The sequence below is a fragment of the Andrena cerasifolii genome, chromosome 2, assembly GCF_050908995.1.
Source record: "Andrena cerasifolii isolate SP2316 chromosome 2, iyAndCera1_principal, whole genome shotgun sequence".
Classification (NCBI taxonomy): Eukaryota; Metazoa; Arthropoda; class Insecta; order Hymenoptera; family Andrenidae; genus Andrena; species Andrena cerasifolii.
The window spans coordinates 24,024,324-24,039,247 of record NC_135119.1 but is presented as its reverse complement, the minus strand read 5'-3'; the positions used below and the strand labels follow the sequence as shown (position 1 = coordinate 24,039,247).

The 14,924-nt window shown below is 43.9% G+C and overlaps 1 protein-coding gene across 5 annotated transcripts in view; it reads right to left on the bottom strand.

Moving 5' to 3' along the window:
- The window catches only part of LOC143378742 (uncharacterized), a 77,883-nt gene that overhangs the window by 4,572 nt on the left and 58,387 nt on the right, over positions 1-14,924 (bottom strand). For 2 of the 5 annotated variants that reach the window (XM_076830682.1, XM_076830679.1), the window contains exons 2-8: positions 6,265-6,689; positions 4,068-4,545; positions 2,890-3,439; positions 2,233-2,519; positions 1,928-2,154; positions 1,232-1,369; positions 130-429 (exon numbers count right to left, since the gene is read on the bottom strand). In XM_076830682.1, the coding sequence (XP_076686797.1) occupies positions 130-429; positions 1,232-1,369; positions 1,928-2,154; positions 2,233-2,519; positions 2,890-3,439; positions 4,068-4,545; positions 6,265-6,689 (2,405 nt within the window). Of the gene's footprint in view, positions 1-129; positions 462-1,231; positions 1,370-1,927; positions 2,155-2,232; positions 2,520-2,889; positions 3,440-4,067; positions 4,546-6,264; positions 6,690-14,924 lie in introns of those variants that run through there. The other 3 variants (XM_076830681.1, XM_076830680.1, XM_076830683.1) reach the window with 3 other exon arrangements.

The following is a 14,924-nucleotide window of genomic DNA, read 5'->3' as shown; positions in this document are numbered from 1 at the left end:
CCCAAAATACGAGTGGGCGGAGCAATAGCATAAGAACCGAGGTGGTGGGGATAGCTCGTTTCACAGCGACCACCCCTTTTTACACAGACTGTATCTCTCACGTTATTTAATTACTGCTTAAATGCTCACCTTTGTGCGTCGCTCTTTGTACGCGTACTGATGCTGAACACCGTGGACCTTGAGGCAGTGACTCTCCAGGGAGCATCTCTGCGTGAAGCTCTTCTCGCATAGGTTGCATTTGTACGGTCGAACACCCGTGTGCGTCCTGGTGTGCCTCTTCAGGTCGAACGTGTCGTTGAAGCCCTTCCCGCAGAATGTGCACAGGTAACGCTTCACGTCGCTGTGGCACTTCATGTGGCGGTTCAGGAGCCGCTGCAAACTGAAGTTCTTGCTGCAAACGCGGCACGTGAAGCGGTTCGGGTCGTCGTCCTGGAAAATCGATGAACCTTTGCTGCATTTGCCTGAACACCACTAGTATTTAGTAATAAAACAGCGTAAAACACACGGGGGCGATATATTCGGGGCTGGCGTGAGTTGTGTGGAATTAGATTTTGCTGTGTGTGGAATTCCACATTCGGGAATTTTTCTTTGCGTACTACTGTTTTTTAGGCTATTGAAATTTACACAGTCGTGGAAAACTTGCTCCGCCAACCCTGGATATATTTCACGGTGACTCATCGCCTTCAACTTTCGAGCACAGTCGCAAGAACTATCGTACAAGTACACCAAGCAACAGTGAGATCTCCAATGCGCACGCCTAACCTAAACACAAAGCATTTCTTCAGCCCCAATTCTGAGGGAGTAACAATAACTAGCATCGAGGTTTGGCAGGTGATCCAGTACCGAAGTATCGCTATGGAATATCAACCAAACACCATCCACGAACTTCTTGAGCTTCCACTCCCCCAAACCTCACTGTTGCTTGGCGTACCTTTGACAGCTCAGCTAGAGAGTACTATCGCAAACGGGAGGAGAGTCAAGCTGTAGGCGACAACGGGATAGAACAACCTTCAATAAGGTTCAAAGGAAGCTGAGACTCTGTGATTAGTTGCATCACTTCATTAGAGTCACCCTGTAGATCAGTAGCAGACTGGAATACTTTTCTAATCGGGGCGTCTGATCTAGGTCTGCAAGTATCTAAATCTAAACCCGTAGGCGCGCGCAGATCGTGGTCGGGGATAATAAAGCGCGAGATATACGAGGAGGAAAGGCGTTCGAGAATGACGTTTACCTTGCCAGGCGGAGGTCGGACAGCCCTCTCTTCCTCGCGAGTGGCCGCTGCCTGTCTCTGACCCTCGATCGCTAACGGATTTTTAATTCCGTGCCCACCGTTGACGAACTCCAATTGGCAGTCGCCTGGCAGTCCCAACTACAAAGGCAAACGTCGGTTACGTACGAACGTAGCGATGATATTGGATGAAGCACTCAATTTGATTGGCATTGCAAAAACTGGAGCCAACTTTGACTCGCTTAGCTACTAATGCCAGAGTGGCACGCGGAGTCACGTGGACCAGTAGTTTTAATAAACTGCAAACATCTATATGGCAGTGTTGTCGACTGATGAATAGAGTACATTAGAATCCTCAAAAGTGGGAAGGGAAAATGCCTGATAGCTGAATCTTGCACTCTGATAGCTAAAGAATTCTTCTCTTCTTTGGAGATCTATGGAAATTGAAAATTGGGAGTTGATTTGAAATGACAGAATGTAGGTAGACCTCTATTTTCCCAATGCTTTATATATTCAGGTAGCTTCTTAGTTAGTTCCTCGCTGAGCTTCTACAGAAAGCTCAGGGGAATGGAAGACACAATTTCGGACTGATCACCATCGAACTGATCGAAGAACAATGCCACGTAGATGTGTATTGGCGGTCGTGCGACCTTGGAAGCGACAAGAATGCTTTTGCCTGGATCAATTTCGAGTGTTTACCCTTTGCCGAAGTACACTGACCCGTTGCGTCAGTGGTGGTTCCCCGACCTGTCCCGTTGATTGTACAGCGTTCACAGAGGCCGACACTGTCGCGTTGGGGCTTGGCGCATGCTCCATCAGCGCACAAGATGGCGAAGTGCTAGTGGACGCAGCGTCCAAGGAACAGCTTCCTCCTCCGGGGCTAGGCAGACTTCCACCCACGCTGCTAGCGGAGTCCAGTTCCAAACCTTGAAATCAAGCACACTGAATGCGGTAGACTGTAATACACCTCGCTTAAAAAAAAAAAGATAGGTTAGAAAACTAACCACTGCCAGTGAAGCTCAATCCAGGACTCAGCAGTCCCTGGTGTTGCTGCTGGTGTGGCGAGGTAGTTTGCTGCTGCTGTTGTTGCTGTTGCTGTTGCTGCTGCTGCAACTGCACCTGTATTTGCAGCTGCTGCAATTGTGGCTCCGGCTGATGCTGGTGATTCTGGTTGATGTGAAGCGCCAGTTCTGGACGTTCCTTGGGAACTGACTGGTAGCTCGATTCCCCTGTCGTGTAAGACAATCCCAGTTTGGAGGTGTTGAAGTGCTGGGGAGCTGCAGTGTAGTGCCTGAACAGAGACGGTTTATATGTTCCAGGTGCTTTGTCGTCGTATATCCATGGTTCGCTATGCAATTCAATTTCAAAGTAACCAGTAGCTTACAAAGTCGTACGATACATTATCTTTATGGTAGGACAGTGATCACAATAGTCGAGGTCAAACTGTGGTAGCAGTAGTAACAATTACGTTGCAGTTTGATCATGGCGACATGAACTTGGTAAGCTACAAATCCATGAATAGAGCGGAGAGTCTCATTACTAGCAGAATTAAAAGGATTTAAGCTTCCACACATGTACACCCATCAGCATTCACTGAGCATATCTCGTGTGACCATCAAACTCCCCCATTCCGCAGGTCTCATCGTCTGGAGAACACTCACCTGGACGTGTCGAAGCCTCTAGTCAAGGCCATGCTGTGCTCCGGGAAAGGATCGACGCTGGGCTCGACAGGAGTGGTCATCTGGCCTGCGTCCTGGCCGATCCCGCTGCCAGCAGAGGCTGGCGAGTGCAGCGAATCTTCCAGGAGGTCGTTGCCACCGTCCTCCGTTGGTAGCCTCGGCAGGAAGAGGTCAGCAGCGTCGCTGAGGCTCTCCAGGAGGGCCGTGTGGTCGGAGGGTGAGCTGAAGGTGAGCGTGGCGGTGAACTGAAGTGGATCCACAACAGCGCCTGTCACCATGTCCACCATCATCCCTGTGTCAGTCATGTCGTAGGCGCCGTACTGCCCCGACAGCAAGTCGTTCGCCTGGATCTTGTACGGTGATAGATCCTCCTCTTCCTTCAGAGTCAGGCCGTAGGATGCGCAGACGTTCTGCAGGAGAGAGTACTGCTTCCCTTCTTGGGCATTGTACTGCGAGTGCTGGGAATTTACGTCCTGCTGACCTGTGTCACACTCCATCCCTACTGTGGGCGATGGTGTCAGGTAGCCGTTTCCTGAAAGTGGCTCATGTTGAATGGAGGGTACTATCAGAGGCTTTCAGGTGTAAGCTGTGGGGTTTGGAAGAATATTCTCATATCTTCTTTGCAGCTAGTTTTCTGAGGAACACTGAGGAGTGATGATGGGCCTGAATATAGTCCTAGAATGGACTTTTAAAGGAACAGTTTACAGTTGTTTGGAGCAGTAGTGAGAAGGTTCATGCGAAGGTTCCTCTACAGAGACGATTCTTGGGAATATCAATACTCATGTTCAAGATTTTCCAGGTAATCATAAGCCACTGTTACTGAAGGACTATCAAATATCACTCCCACCTTCCAAACTTCTACAACCTTTGCTACTGCTTAGTACACCTACAGCAGAGGCGCGCAAAGAGCCTATTTGCGGTTCTGTGCGCCGGATCAGAGCAGAGCGTGGAGCTATTACGTTGCTCAGCTCCACGCTCAGCTCTAACCCGGCGCCCAGAATCGTAAAGAGGTCTCCGGCTCCGAGCGGTTCTTTGTTCATCTCTGACCTAGATACCTAGAATGTTATCTTCCTTTTCACCACTACTCTCTATATCCAAACATAAATTACCTCATCCAAACCCATCGTAATACACATCTACCATTATCCCCACAAGCGTACCTTGAGTGCTGTTGTACTGGTTGGCGAAGTTGGCGAGATTGTTGCCTCCTTTGAGGGACTCGTAAAACGGCGGGAGGGAGCCAGTGGGTGGTGAGCTGGGCCCGTAGTTACCGCGGCCGCCGTTGCCACCTGGATTCATCCCGCCGCCTCCAGCGCCTCCACCCACAGCCCCACCACCCCCACTGCCACCAGTGACCGCTCCGCCGCCGCAATAACCACCGCTTCCTCCGGAACTCGAGGACGACGAGCCCCCGGAGTTCGCGGAGCCGTTGCTCGAGCCGGAAGCGCCGTTCCCACCGGAACTGGAGGACCTCCCGTGGCCAGCGGCAGCGTGCACCACCTGGGGGCCGGACAGCCTCATAGCCAGCAAAGGCCTGGCGATCGAGTTTCCGATAGTGCGCGAGACTTTCGCACCCTCGCGGCCTCGCTCCTCGTCCTCCTCCTTTCTCTTCGGCACCGCGTAATCGATGGGCTGCTCCTGCATAGATAACGGGCAATGTCAGCCACCTGGTCATAGTCTGGGATTGGCCGATGGATAAATATCTGTATCGGCCGATACATATTCATGAACGGATTTAGTTCTTTTTAGATCGGCAGGCGAAGGTGGCTGGGTATGGATTCAGAGGAATGTGGAGGGGTTGGTTGTAGATTAGTTGTGCGTAGGCGCTTTTAGCGAAGGATAGTGTGACGGGTTGGGTGGTATTGTTGGATCTGGGAATGTGGAATGGTGGAGGTAGTTAGCAGGGTGAAGGGAGTTGTGGTGGAAATAGGAGGATTCTTTATAAGAAACATACATGGTGGGGATAAAAGTTGCTCTATTTAGTAGGGGAGATGTGGTAACAGCTTATTCTTCTGAAGATTACAGCTACATAGCTTCAAGATAATTAAACTTAATCAGAAGTTCGGCAGTAATCATTTTACAATCGGGACATTCCATGCGAACTCGGACAGATTCCGAGTAAGTTTTCGTAGATTGCTGAAATTTCAATATGTTGTAGTCTTTAGTGATATTTAAACGTACCTCAAAGGATTTTTCGAAGTTTTGAAAAATGTCGATTTTTACAAACGTTTGAAGATAAGTGCTAACTTTTTTTCAATACATTATAGCTATGGAAGTAATAAACGGATGGAGATGAGCTTTACGGTGCTTATAGAGGAGACATTGTAGTTTTAAGAAAAAATTATTTCAGTTTAAAAAAAAATTTTAACCATTTTTGTGCAATTATTTTAAACAAATGCAGGTTTTTAACATCGGGCGCAATATTTTCCTTGAAACGAGGGTGACTTTTAGTTTTTTAAATGGAATGCTATATATTTGATTACCTAATATGAAAGCGACTGTCAAGACAAATTCAACGATATGGTATACTATGACCTTCAAGGCCACACAAGGTTAGGAATGAAAGAAAGAAACTCAATCTACTAGATAGATAGTTCAATATATTTAATTAATTCCTAACCTTGTGTGGCCTTCAAGGTCATAGTGTACCATATGGTTGAATTTGTCTTGACAGTCGCTTTCATACTGGATAATCAAATATATAGCATTCCATTTAAAAAACTAAAAGTCACCCTCGTTTCAAGGAAAATATTGCGAACACCAAAAATTGAGATACCTTATTATATTGGATACAAAAAACAGTAAGAGTTTTCTTCCTTCAGTATTTTTTCAAATACTTACCATTTTCGACCAGTCGAGCCGGTGCTGGGTACCGCAGCGTCAACCTTCAGCAATTTTTACGGGGCCAATTTTAAAATGCCCATATTTTTTTAAATTTGTCCATCAAGGGAAAGGATACAATTATATTCTCCTTATTCAGATTTTTAAAATCGCGCCCGATGTTAAAAACCTGCATTTGATTAAAATAATTGCACAAAAATGGTTAAATTTTTTTTTTTTAAACTGAAATAATTTTTTCTTAAAACATCAATGTCTTCTCTATAAGCACCGTAAAGCTCATCTCCATCCATTCACTACTTCCATAGCTATAATGTATTGAAAAAAAGTTAGCACTTAACTTCAAACATCTGTAAAAATCGACATTTTTCAAAATTTCGAAAAATCCTTCGAGATACATTTAAATATCACTAAAGACTACAACATATTGAAATTTCAGCAATCTACGAAAACTTACTCCGAGATCTGTCCGAGTTCGCATGGAATGTCCCAATCAGCAAGGAAAAAAAGTTGCTTTACCTGTTCCGGTTCCTGAGTCTGCGGTACCTCCACTTTGTCCTCCCTCCTGGACGACGATTGGCTCTGCGGTGGAACCCTCTGTATAACGGATACCCTGGTGGGTGGCTCGACGCGCGGCGTCTTCGGAGGGGTGCTGGGTCTCGGCAGCACCAGCTTCTCCGATTTCGTGAGAAACTGAGAAGCATCGTTGGAGGAGGGTACGATAGGAGGGCTACTGTACTCCTTGCGCTCCGCTCTGGTCAGCACGTGGCCCCTGCTCCCGTACGGGACATCGCCGCCGAGGATGCTCGAGATGAATCGTCGCGGGGGCGTGCTGGTCGGTGTGCTGCTCGTCGACTGCCACTGCGGGGGCGGCGAGGACGGGGGGCTGGTGCTGCGCAAGGATTCTGGGGTGGTCGCGCGATCATCCTCCGGTTTCTCGCGATCTGCGAACAGAAGCCAGGTGGAGGATCGTTTCAATATCAGTTTTGCAATTTGTAGAGGCATTCAGTTGGTACTTGGGTCATTTTTGACCCAAGAGAAGACTAACGAATTAGAATAATAGAGAAGATTATATATCCCCTAGGGGTTCCAATAATCTTTCTATTCCTATTTTTTTCCATTCGCAAGCAAACCCACCCTAAGACTTAACCTAAGACTTAGCCTACGTAACAGACAAGATTAAAAAATAAACTGCTTCAAGGAAAATGACGTCATCACAAAACACTCAATACCAGAAACTTAATCCTTGACTAAAATCACCTCGCGCATGCTTTCGATACCTAAGTACAGTTGAAATCGAAAATTCCAAAGCAGATTAATTTTTAAACCCAAGTTCCTCATACTGTCAAGTCTACCTATTTTGCGACAAGACTTCAGTCCCACCCTACACTGCTTTTAAATTCTACTGCCCTACTGTAACTTGTATGAAAGCTACCATCAGGCCCGGGCTCGAAGCCTTTTTTGGGCCCCACGCGAACCTCCCAAATTGCGCCGTTTATTTATAATAAATTCATTTGAGCTTTCCGATGACCTCCTCCTGGACTTTTATTCGTAGCTTAAGCTTAAGACACTTATAGCGCAACTGTAATATTCACTAAAAAATTTGTTTTAAAAAATGCCACTAATGAAAAGGCCATTTTGGGCCTGTTGGAAATTTTACGACATGAGTCACCCAATGTTGCCTGTAGGGACGAGCCGGGCCTGGCTACCACGTGTAACTGTTTCCACAGAGGAAGCCCATCGAGATGTCGAAAGTATCCGCGGCCGATTCCAGCGAAGGACAGCACGTGCCTCCTTCGGAGCGGACACCGGATCGAGACTCGCGAAATTACGCTCGCTAGACGACGAAAATCCGAATGCCCGACGCGTCTGGAATACGTAATGAGAGAACGGTTATAATATGGGCACACACGGTGGGGCCCCGAGTTTACGAGCAACCTTGAGGGGGTTCGTAGGTACCGTATGCTACTCTCTTTCCGCGCGTCCTTCGCGCGCCACCTCGTAATTCGTCCTCCAGCGGCGTCGTCTCCCGAGCAAAGTACAGGCGGCCATTAAAAGTGGCGAGAAAAACCGCTGCATCCGTGGGTGGTGAAGGGCGCGCTGGATCCAATTCGGTTCGCGTGTGCGGGCAACGCGGTGGACTCGACAAAATTGAAAGCAAAGCGGACGGTGTAATTTACGATCCCTGTTCAAGCAAATTGGATATTGGAGGCAGGGGCATTGCGAGGATGGCTGGGCCCACCTTTTTCTATTTAATATGTTTTGCCTTCACGGAGTTCAAAAAAGAAAAAAGAATTACATGTAAAGGGTCTAGCAAGGGTCTTTTTAAACAACGCTCCTTGCCTGAAACACCATTATGTAAAGTTTTAGATCGCTACCCCCCTGTTTAAGGATAATACGCGGGTAAACGCCCTTAACGTTATTATTTTTTTTCTCGGTTACTATTTAAGATATTTAAATGAAAAAAAAACGAAAAATAGTTACATACTAACTGCACTTCATATATTTTTCTAAAATTTATAAATCAATTATTAAGGGTAGAAAAAAAATAATTTTTTGGGGGTGGTTTATGGAAACAACCCTTTGAGTGACCACCTCCAAAAAAATTAAGAATAATGCTGTATTATCGAGTTATTATATATAAAAACCTGAAGATAGTCGAGATAAAAAATAACAACTTTAAAAAATAACAACTCCAAGAATCGGCATGAGGGCCGTTTGCCCATGCTTACCCTGCTAGACCTTTTATGTGGGAGTTGGACGCGTTTGTTATTAAGCATGCGATATAGTTTTTTAGCGTCCCCTTAAGTTGGCGCCCTTACGCGGCGCATAATTTGCATAACGCGTTCCACCAGCTCTAATTAAAGGAAGTTGACAGTTCCTACTTTTTTTCGATTCAGATAGGAGTTTAGATATTTATTTAAGTAGGGGAGACCGGGGTAAAGTGAACCTCGGGGTAAAATGAGGTTTCTTAATTTATTCTTTAACAATAGAATATATTTACAAATTTTGGTGACGTAATAAATGTGTGTAATATCACAATGATAATTATGCACATTCAGATACCGATAAATGAAAGTTCATTTAAAAAATTAAAAATTAAGTTTTAGAGACTTCCGATTGGTGTTCTTTTCAATTTAGCTTTTCGGATAAATGAGTCTTAAATGTGTTATTTTAACTCCAAATTTTTTCTGCGTGTTTAAATATACATGTACACGCGTTTGAGAAAATATTAATCCTAACATTATTAAATAATTAATTTTCCACTGAGTACATATTCGGGGTAAACTGAGCTGCATGGAAAAGATGCGCAAGTGATGTGCACAATATCATAAAGCATCATTTTTATGTGAAACCTGTCTTCCAAAAATTATTGATGCCCATTTGAAAAAGAAAATGCGATAGAAGAACATAAAATGTTTTTGATAAAAAATTTATTTCATCTTCAGAAGAAAATGTGTTTACACAAAGTACAAAGTTATAAAGAACAAATTATTAACGTTAAACTTTTATTAATGAAATATATTTTTAAAAAAATAGTTTAAATAGTTTAAAAATTCTAATAAAGTTAATTTTATAATTATATCCTTCATTAAAACTCGTCTTTTATTTCAGCTCACTCATATATGGTCGTTTTGGCTTTTTCTTTTCAAGTTGAATTTTAATATACTCTAAGTTTATTTTAAGTATTCTTATTCGTCATTTATCAATAATAATGTTTAAACTATATTACAAATCTATTTCCACACGTTTTTATAGAAAGGGAGAAATTTTATTCCACTTTAAACATTTTTCGTCTCACTTTGCCCCGGTCTCCCGTACAGAGACTTCTGTTTAAGGGTACCTTTGGGGATGAAAATGTCACGGGGAATGAACACCCGACAAGTTTCTCTTTCTAAAATATTTTAATATTAAAATCATTGAAATTGAAGCTGACACTGTAACTGCTGAAATTAAAAAAAAAAATTGTATCGGAAAATGGTCTATAAATCAATTATTGTGCCAATGATAAAACTAGGGTAAATGTCCCAATTACTGCCACTTCATTTATTTTACTTAATAAACACGCAACGTATAAACAAAAATGTAAAAAGGAATTTATCATAAATTTGGGACTGTTCTTCTTATTATTATAGTACATTCTTTATACGTCTATTCTTCATACGTTTTTTTTAAGTGAAATAAATAAAGTGGCAGTAACAGGTACACTGACAGTAAATTAGACATCTGCCCTATATATTTGATTTTTGGCACTCGCAGTGTTTTCTCTATCAGTCCTCTTCAATCGATCCGAAGAGTGTCCGATCTCGCTGAGAACCGTGGAAACTCTCGACAGATCGAACGGTTCCAGTGGATTTCAGAGAATCGAAAGTACTGACAACGAGTCTTGAATGCCTTGAGCATCGTGATAAACTGGGATTCCTCGGGGACCTTGAGTGTGATAGAAGCGACAGGGAGAATATATCGCTGTTACTTTCTGCGTCAACGCGAGTCGCACCATTATTTTTAACGCTCTCAAGATATGTACTATCTACCGTAACACTTGCAAATACGCTTAAAAATGCGCACCCACGAATTTTTAAAAATTAATCCCCACATACCTGACGTCTTAAAAATCATCTCTGCCCAATCATTTTCTACTTTGCAACTGCACTTTATCCGCTCTTATTCGCCGAGAAAAGGGACTGTATATAAGTCAAGCTCGATGGTGGGCAATTTTCGAGTTGCCGTAATTCAGCGGGCCGCGTTTTATGGCGAAAGGAGCGCGAATGCGAGCGATCGCCCTTGAAGGACAGTCTCCACAGTCGGGCAATTACGTGCCTCGAGAGGTCTCGAATCGTTTGATCGTCCCCCGTTGTCGCGGTCGCTGGCAATTTTCTGGCTGCGCGGAGGGGGCCCGAGCAAACGCGTTCTCTTGACTTTGACACCAGCGCGTGCGCGCGCGTTTCGCGAATGGGGCACGAGGACGCCGTGTCCGCGAGCGCGGCGAAGCCGTTCGAGCGGAAACCAGGAAACCAGTCGCGAGGACAGGCTCTGGCTTTTTGCGAGCACGTGCGCGACGGACACGAGGAAAGCCATTTCTAGTCGCTTTCAGACGGTTGCGTGTTTCCTTCCATTTTACTTGGGGGATAACAGGGGACTAGGTTTGGGTCAGTTCTGGCTGTCCGTTTAACCGTTTCACGGGTTTAAGGTGGGGGGTAAAAGGGCAATGCCACGAAAAGTGAAGGAATCTTTGGAAATTTATTAAAAGAAAACCACTCGAGGGATTTTTTGGAAATTTTTAGGACTTTTTATTGGATGTTACAGTTGTGCGAATATATTTTTTGAAATTTATTTAGAGCAGATTTATATTTGGGAGATATAGATTTAGATTTAAGCATTACAGAAGATATTTTTATAGAGATTTAGATTTCAGCATTACAGAAGATATTTTTATAGAGATTTAGATTTAAGCATTACAGAAGATATTTTTATTGAGATTTAGATTTAAGCATTACAGAAGATATTTTTATAGAGATTTAGATTTCAGCATTACAGAAGATATTTTTATGGAGATTTAGATTTCAGCATTACAGAAGATATTTTTATAGAGATTTAGATTTAAGCATTACAGAAGATATTTTTATAGAGATTTAGATTTAAGCATTACAGAAGATATTTTTATAAAGATTTAGATTTAAGCATTACAGAAGATATTTTTATAGAGATTTAGATTTCAGCATTACAGAAGATATTTTTATAGAGATTTAGATTTAAGCATTACAGAAGATATTTTTATAGAGATTTAGATTTAAGCATTACGGAACCAGTAACTTAGCGCTGCAAAAAATATGGTTGACAGTTTTCTAACGAAACGGTTCTTCTGAAGTGACAAAAAAAAAGTGAAGGGTTTAGAAACTGTATATGCGGACGACTATGGCGCGACGGGTTGGATTTGGAAAATTTTGTAGGAATGAAAAAATGGCGAACGTCTGAAGAGAATTGTGACATTCCGTTCTAGAAAATTAATCTCCTTCGTTGGAAAAGAAAAGGAAGAAAACGACCAATGAAAAAAATCTTGTATACAGCTGTACAGTAATTTACCGAAATCAGTAAGTTGCAGAAAGAAAATTACTGCCGGTACAGTGTCCCAAAAAGAGTACCTGCCTATTTCCAAATCGCAGAAGAAATATACGACCCTCAGAAAAAGGTACTACCCTAAATTTGATCCTAAATCGAGTGCACAGAATCGACGAATTGACTTACAAATAATTTCCACACATAAAGCACCGAGAAAGTTCCACTTTCCATTACGCAATAACCTCCACCCACGTCTGACTCCCCCGCATCCCTTTCCCACTACCCTAATAGTGAATTCCTCCCTCGCGTCGCGGCAACTGTACATTCCCACGAACCAAGCGTCCACGAAATCCTCGTCCCCGAAGCGGAGCGCGGGTTTCTATGAGCAGTTTCGGCATTCGTGACCGCGCGCGCGCGCGCGCTTCTAACGCCGCGGCTTTACGCAAGCGGTTGCGTCACAGGGCCCGGGCCGAAGGCAAGAAGCCGGGGCCCGCGCGGAGGGACCAAAATGGCGGTTGGGCAACCTTCGAGCTTGGTGAATCGGGCCCCGTACGTGAGATCCCACCGACCGAAAAGCCCTGAACAGGTCTCCGTGGGCCGCGCTATAAATACCAGCCCGCGCATCGTGACCAGCGTACCGATCTCCATCTCCTCTCCTCCTCCCCACCGTCCGCCTTTATCGCAACGAGCCTCCCTCCCTTTGTCCCCAAGCCTTCGCGCGAGTCCCTCCGTCCCTCTCCGCCCTCGCCCTTTTCTCCGGCCAGAGAAAGGGTGGAGAGGAGGACGAGGAAGACAGGGGCAAGGGGCCAGGGAAGAGTAAGAACCGGTACTTCGAGTTCGCCGGGAGCAGCGAGCTCTGTGGCGAGACGCCTCGACGGGCATTCAAGTCCCTCTGCTGCGAGCTTCGGAGCGATTCAACCTAGCACGGGGACCCTTATCGTGCAACGGAGATCGAGGGGACCAGAATGCTGGGTCGTAGCTGGGCGATGATATGGGGAGAGCGATCCTGGTGAACGGGATGGGTCTTGAGTTGTCGCGGAGCGTCTGGGGGTATATAGATGTTGAAGGATTGCGTGGTGGGGAGAGTAATGGGAGTGGAATGGTTCTTGAGGTGTTTGGGCATTATTATTGCACAATCTGCCTGATAATTAACTTATTGCACAGGTTGCGCACAAGATAGCCAGAGGGACCAAAGGGGAAAATGGCCCAAAGTGGAGGTTCAGTCGTGGGGCTGTTTTGCAATCTGACCTTCTTATAAGCCCTGCAATCGATTTGCTCTATTAATTGTTCTGAAACCCTGGTGCAATTCGAATTCTACTTCCCTAGGAGAGATATGAGGCATTACCACCTCTTTCACGTTGATAGGCATCACACCCTATAAGGTGAATGTCCCAATTTCTGCTTATTTTGAATTTTTATTATTATTATATGCGTTACGATTGTGCTATAGTTGCAACAAAGTAATTTTAAAGTATTTAAGCATTGACGCGAGTGTTGCACGAGCTTGGGGCAATACATACATAGGTCGCTATTTTTTATGAGCAGAAACACGAACATTTAGAGCATTATATATTTAATTACAAAATACTAATAGTTGAACATCTTGAAATATCTTTCTTGAATAGTTTTTGAATTGGTTGATTTATTATTAAAGAATTAATCAGTTACTCTGCAAATTTTGATCACAAACTAATTTTTTACACCTTCTTTATGAGGAGTTACCTCTTAAGGGGAGGTTCAGAGCCCCCAAAAATAGGTGATCTTTAGGAATTAATTAAAGGAAAACTACTATATATAATTTACTGGGACTTTTTGCATTGTATTAAGGATGTCTTGGATTCTTGAAATATATTTTTTGTTTTGTAATTAATCATTGCAGACGGCACTGGGGAGTCGTTAAAGTCAAGGCGTAAAAAAAAATTATCCAAATCGGTGGGACCTGTATCTCCAAAAGTTATTATCCGATTTGAGTGAAACTTATTTTATTTTGAAGAATATACTTCTGGCTAGGGGGGGGGGCAGAACAAATACAGAAATTACATTTTTTTAGAAAATAACGACACTTGAAGTTTGAAATCACTTTTTCCCTATATTTTTCGTCCTTTCAACGCTTTTGAAAACTATAAATTTTCAATTTTTGTATTTTTTTCTGGTTTCCGTCCTAGCCACAAGTATATTCTTCAAAATAAAAAAAGTTTCAGTCGAATCGGTGAATAACTTTTGGAGATACAGGTCCCACCGTTTTGAGAACACCGTTTCGAGAAAAACGCGTTTAAAGTTTTACCTGAGCGCCGAGAGGGCGGGTGTTACCCATGCATTTGCCGCTACTCAAATGCCTATAACTTCGGGAATTTTACGAATTTCAAGAAATCCTTTTAAACACGTATTCCTAAAAGATTGAGCATTATGAAAAATTAAATAAAAAAAAATCGACTTTTAGACCGGAACCTCCCCTTAAATTAGCAGAAATTGGGACGTTCACCTTAGTCCTATACGGTAGGTAAATACAACTGCGTGGACAGAATGAGTATGCTCCCAAATAGTTACTGCCAGAGTGTTTCCGAGACATTAGTGGCTAAAAAATGGAGCCTCCAAAGCAATTTTGGTACTCTTAGTTTTCGTTTCATTTTTCCACAGTACGCAACTTCATTCTGTGAAGACGGATCCTCCAATAGTAACAGCCTAGATAAACTAGACCTTTAATTCTTCTATATAAAACATTCTAAATTGAAAATTCTCCCAAAAGCCCACGATTCCATAAACTTGCAACCAATTAGGGAGCATTAAAATCTCCGATAAATCGTTGCAAAACGATGGAAGCGGTCCCGAAGCGACCAGTGGCGACGGAGCACAGCGGCCGTCGAGCGTGAGAAGGAGAGTGTGGAGTAGGCCTGGCCGGCAAAAATGAAAATCGTGACATTGCGCGCACTCACGGCCAAGTGCAACGCGACTCGATTTTATATACATATCGCGCGCTCGATCTCCCGTCCTCCTCTGCGTATTCCAATTCCGCGCGTGTCTCTTTCGCCACTGGCCCGCAGCAGGTGGAAGGACAAAGAAATTGTAATCAGGAGGCGCTAGGGATTGGAGGAAGAGTGGCCACGCGTAGACGGTTCCAT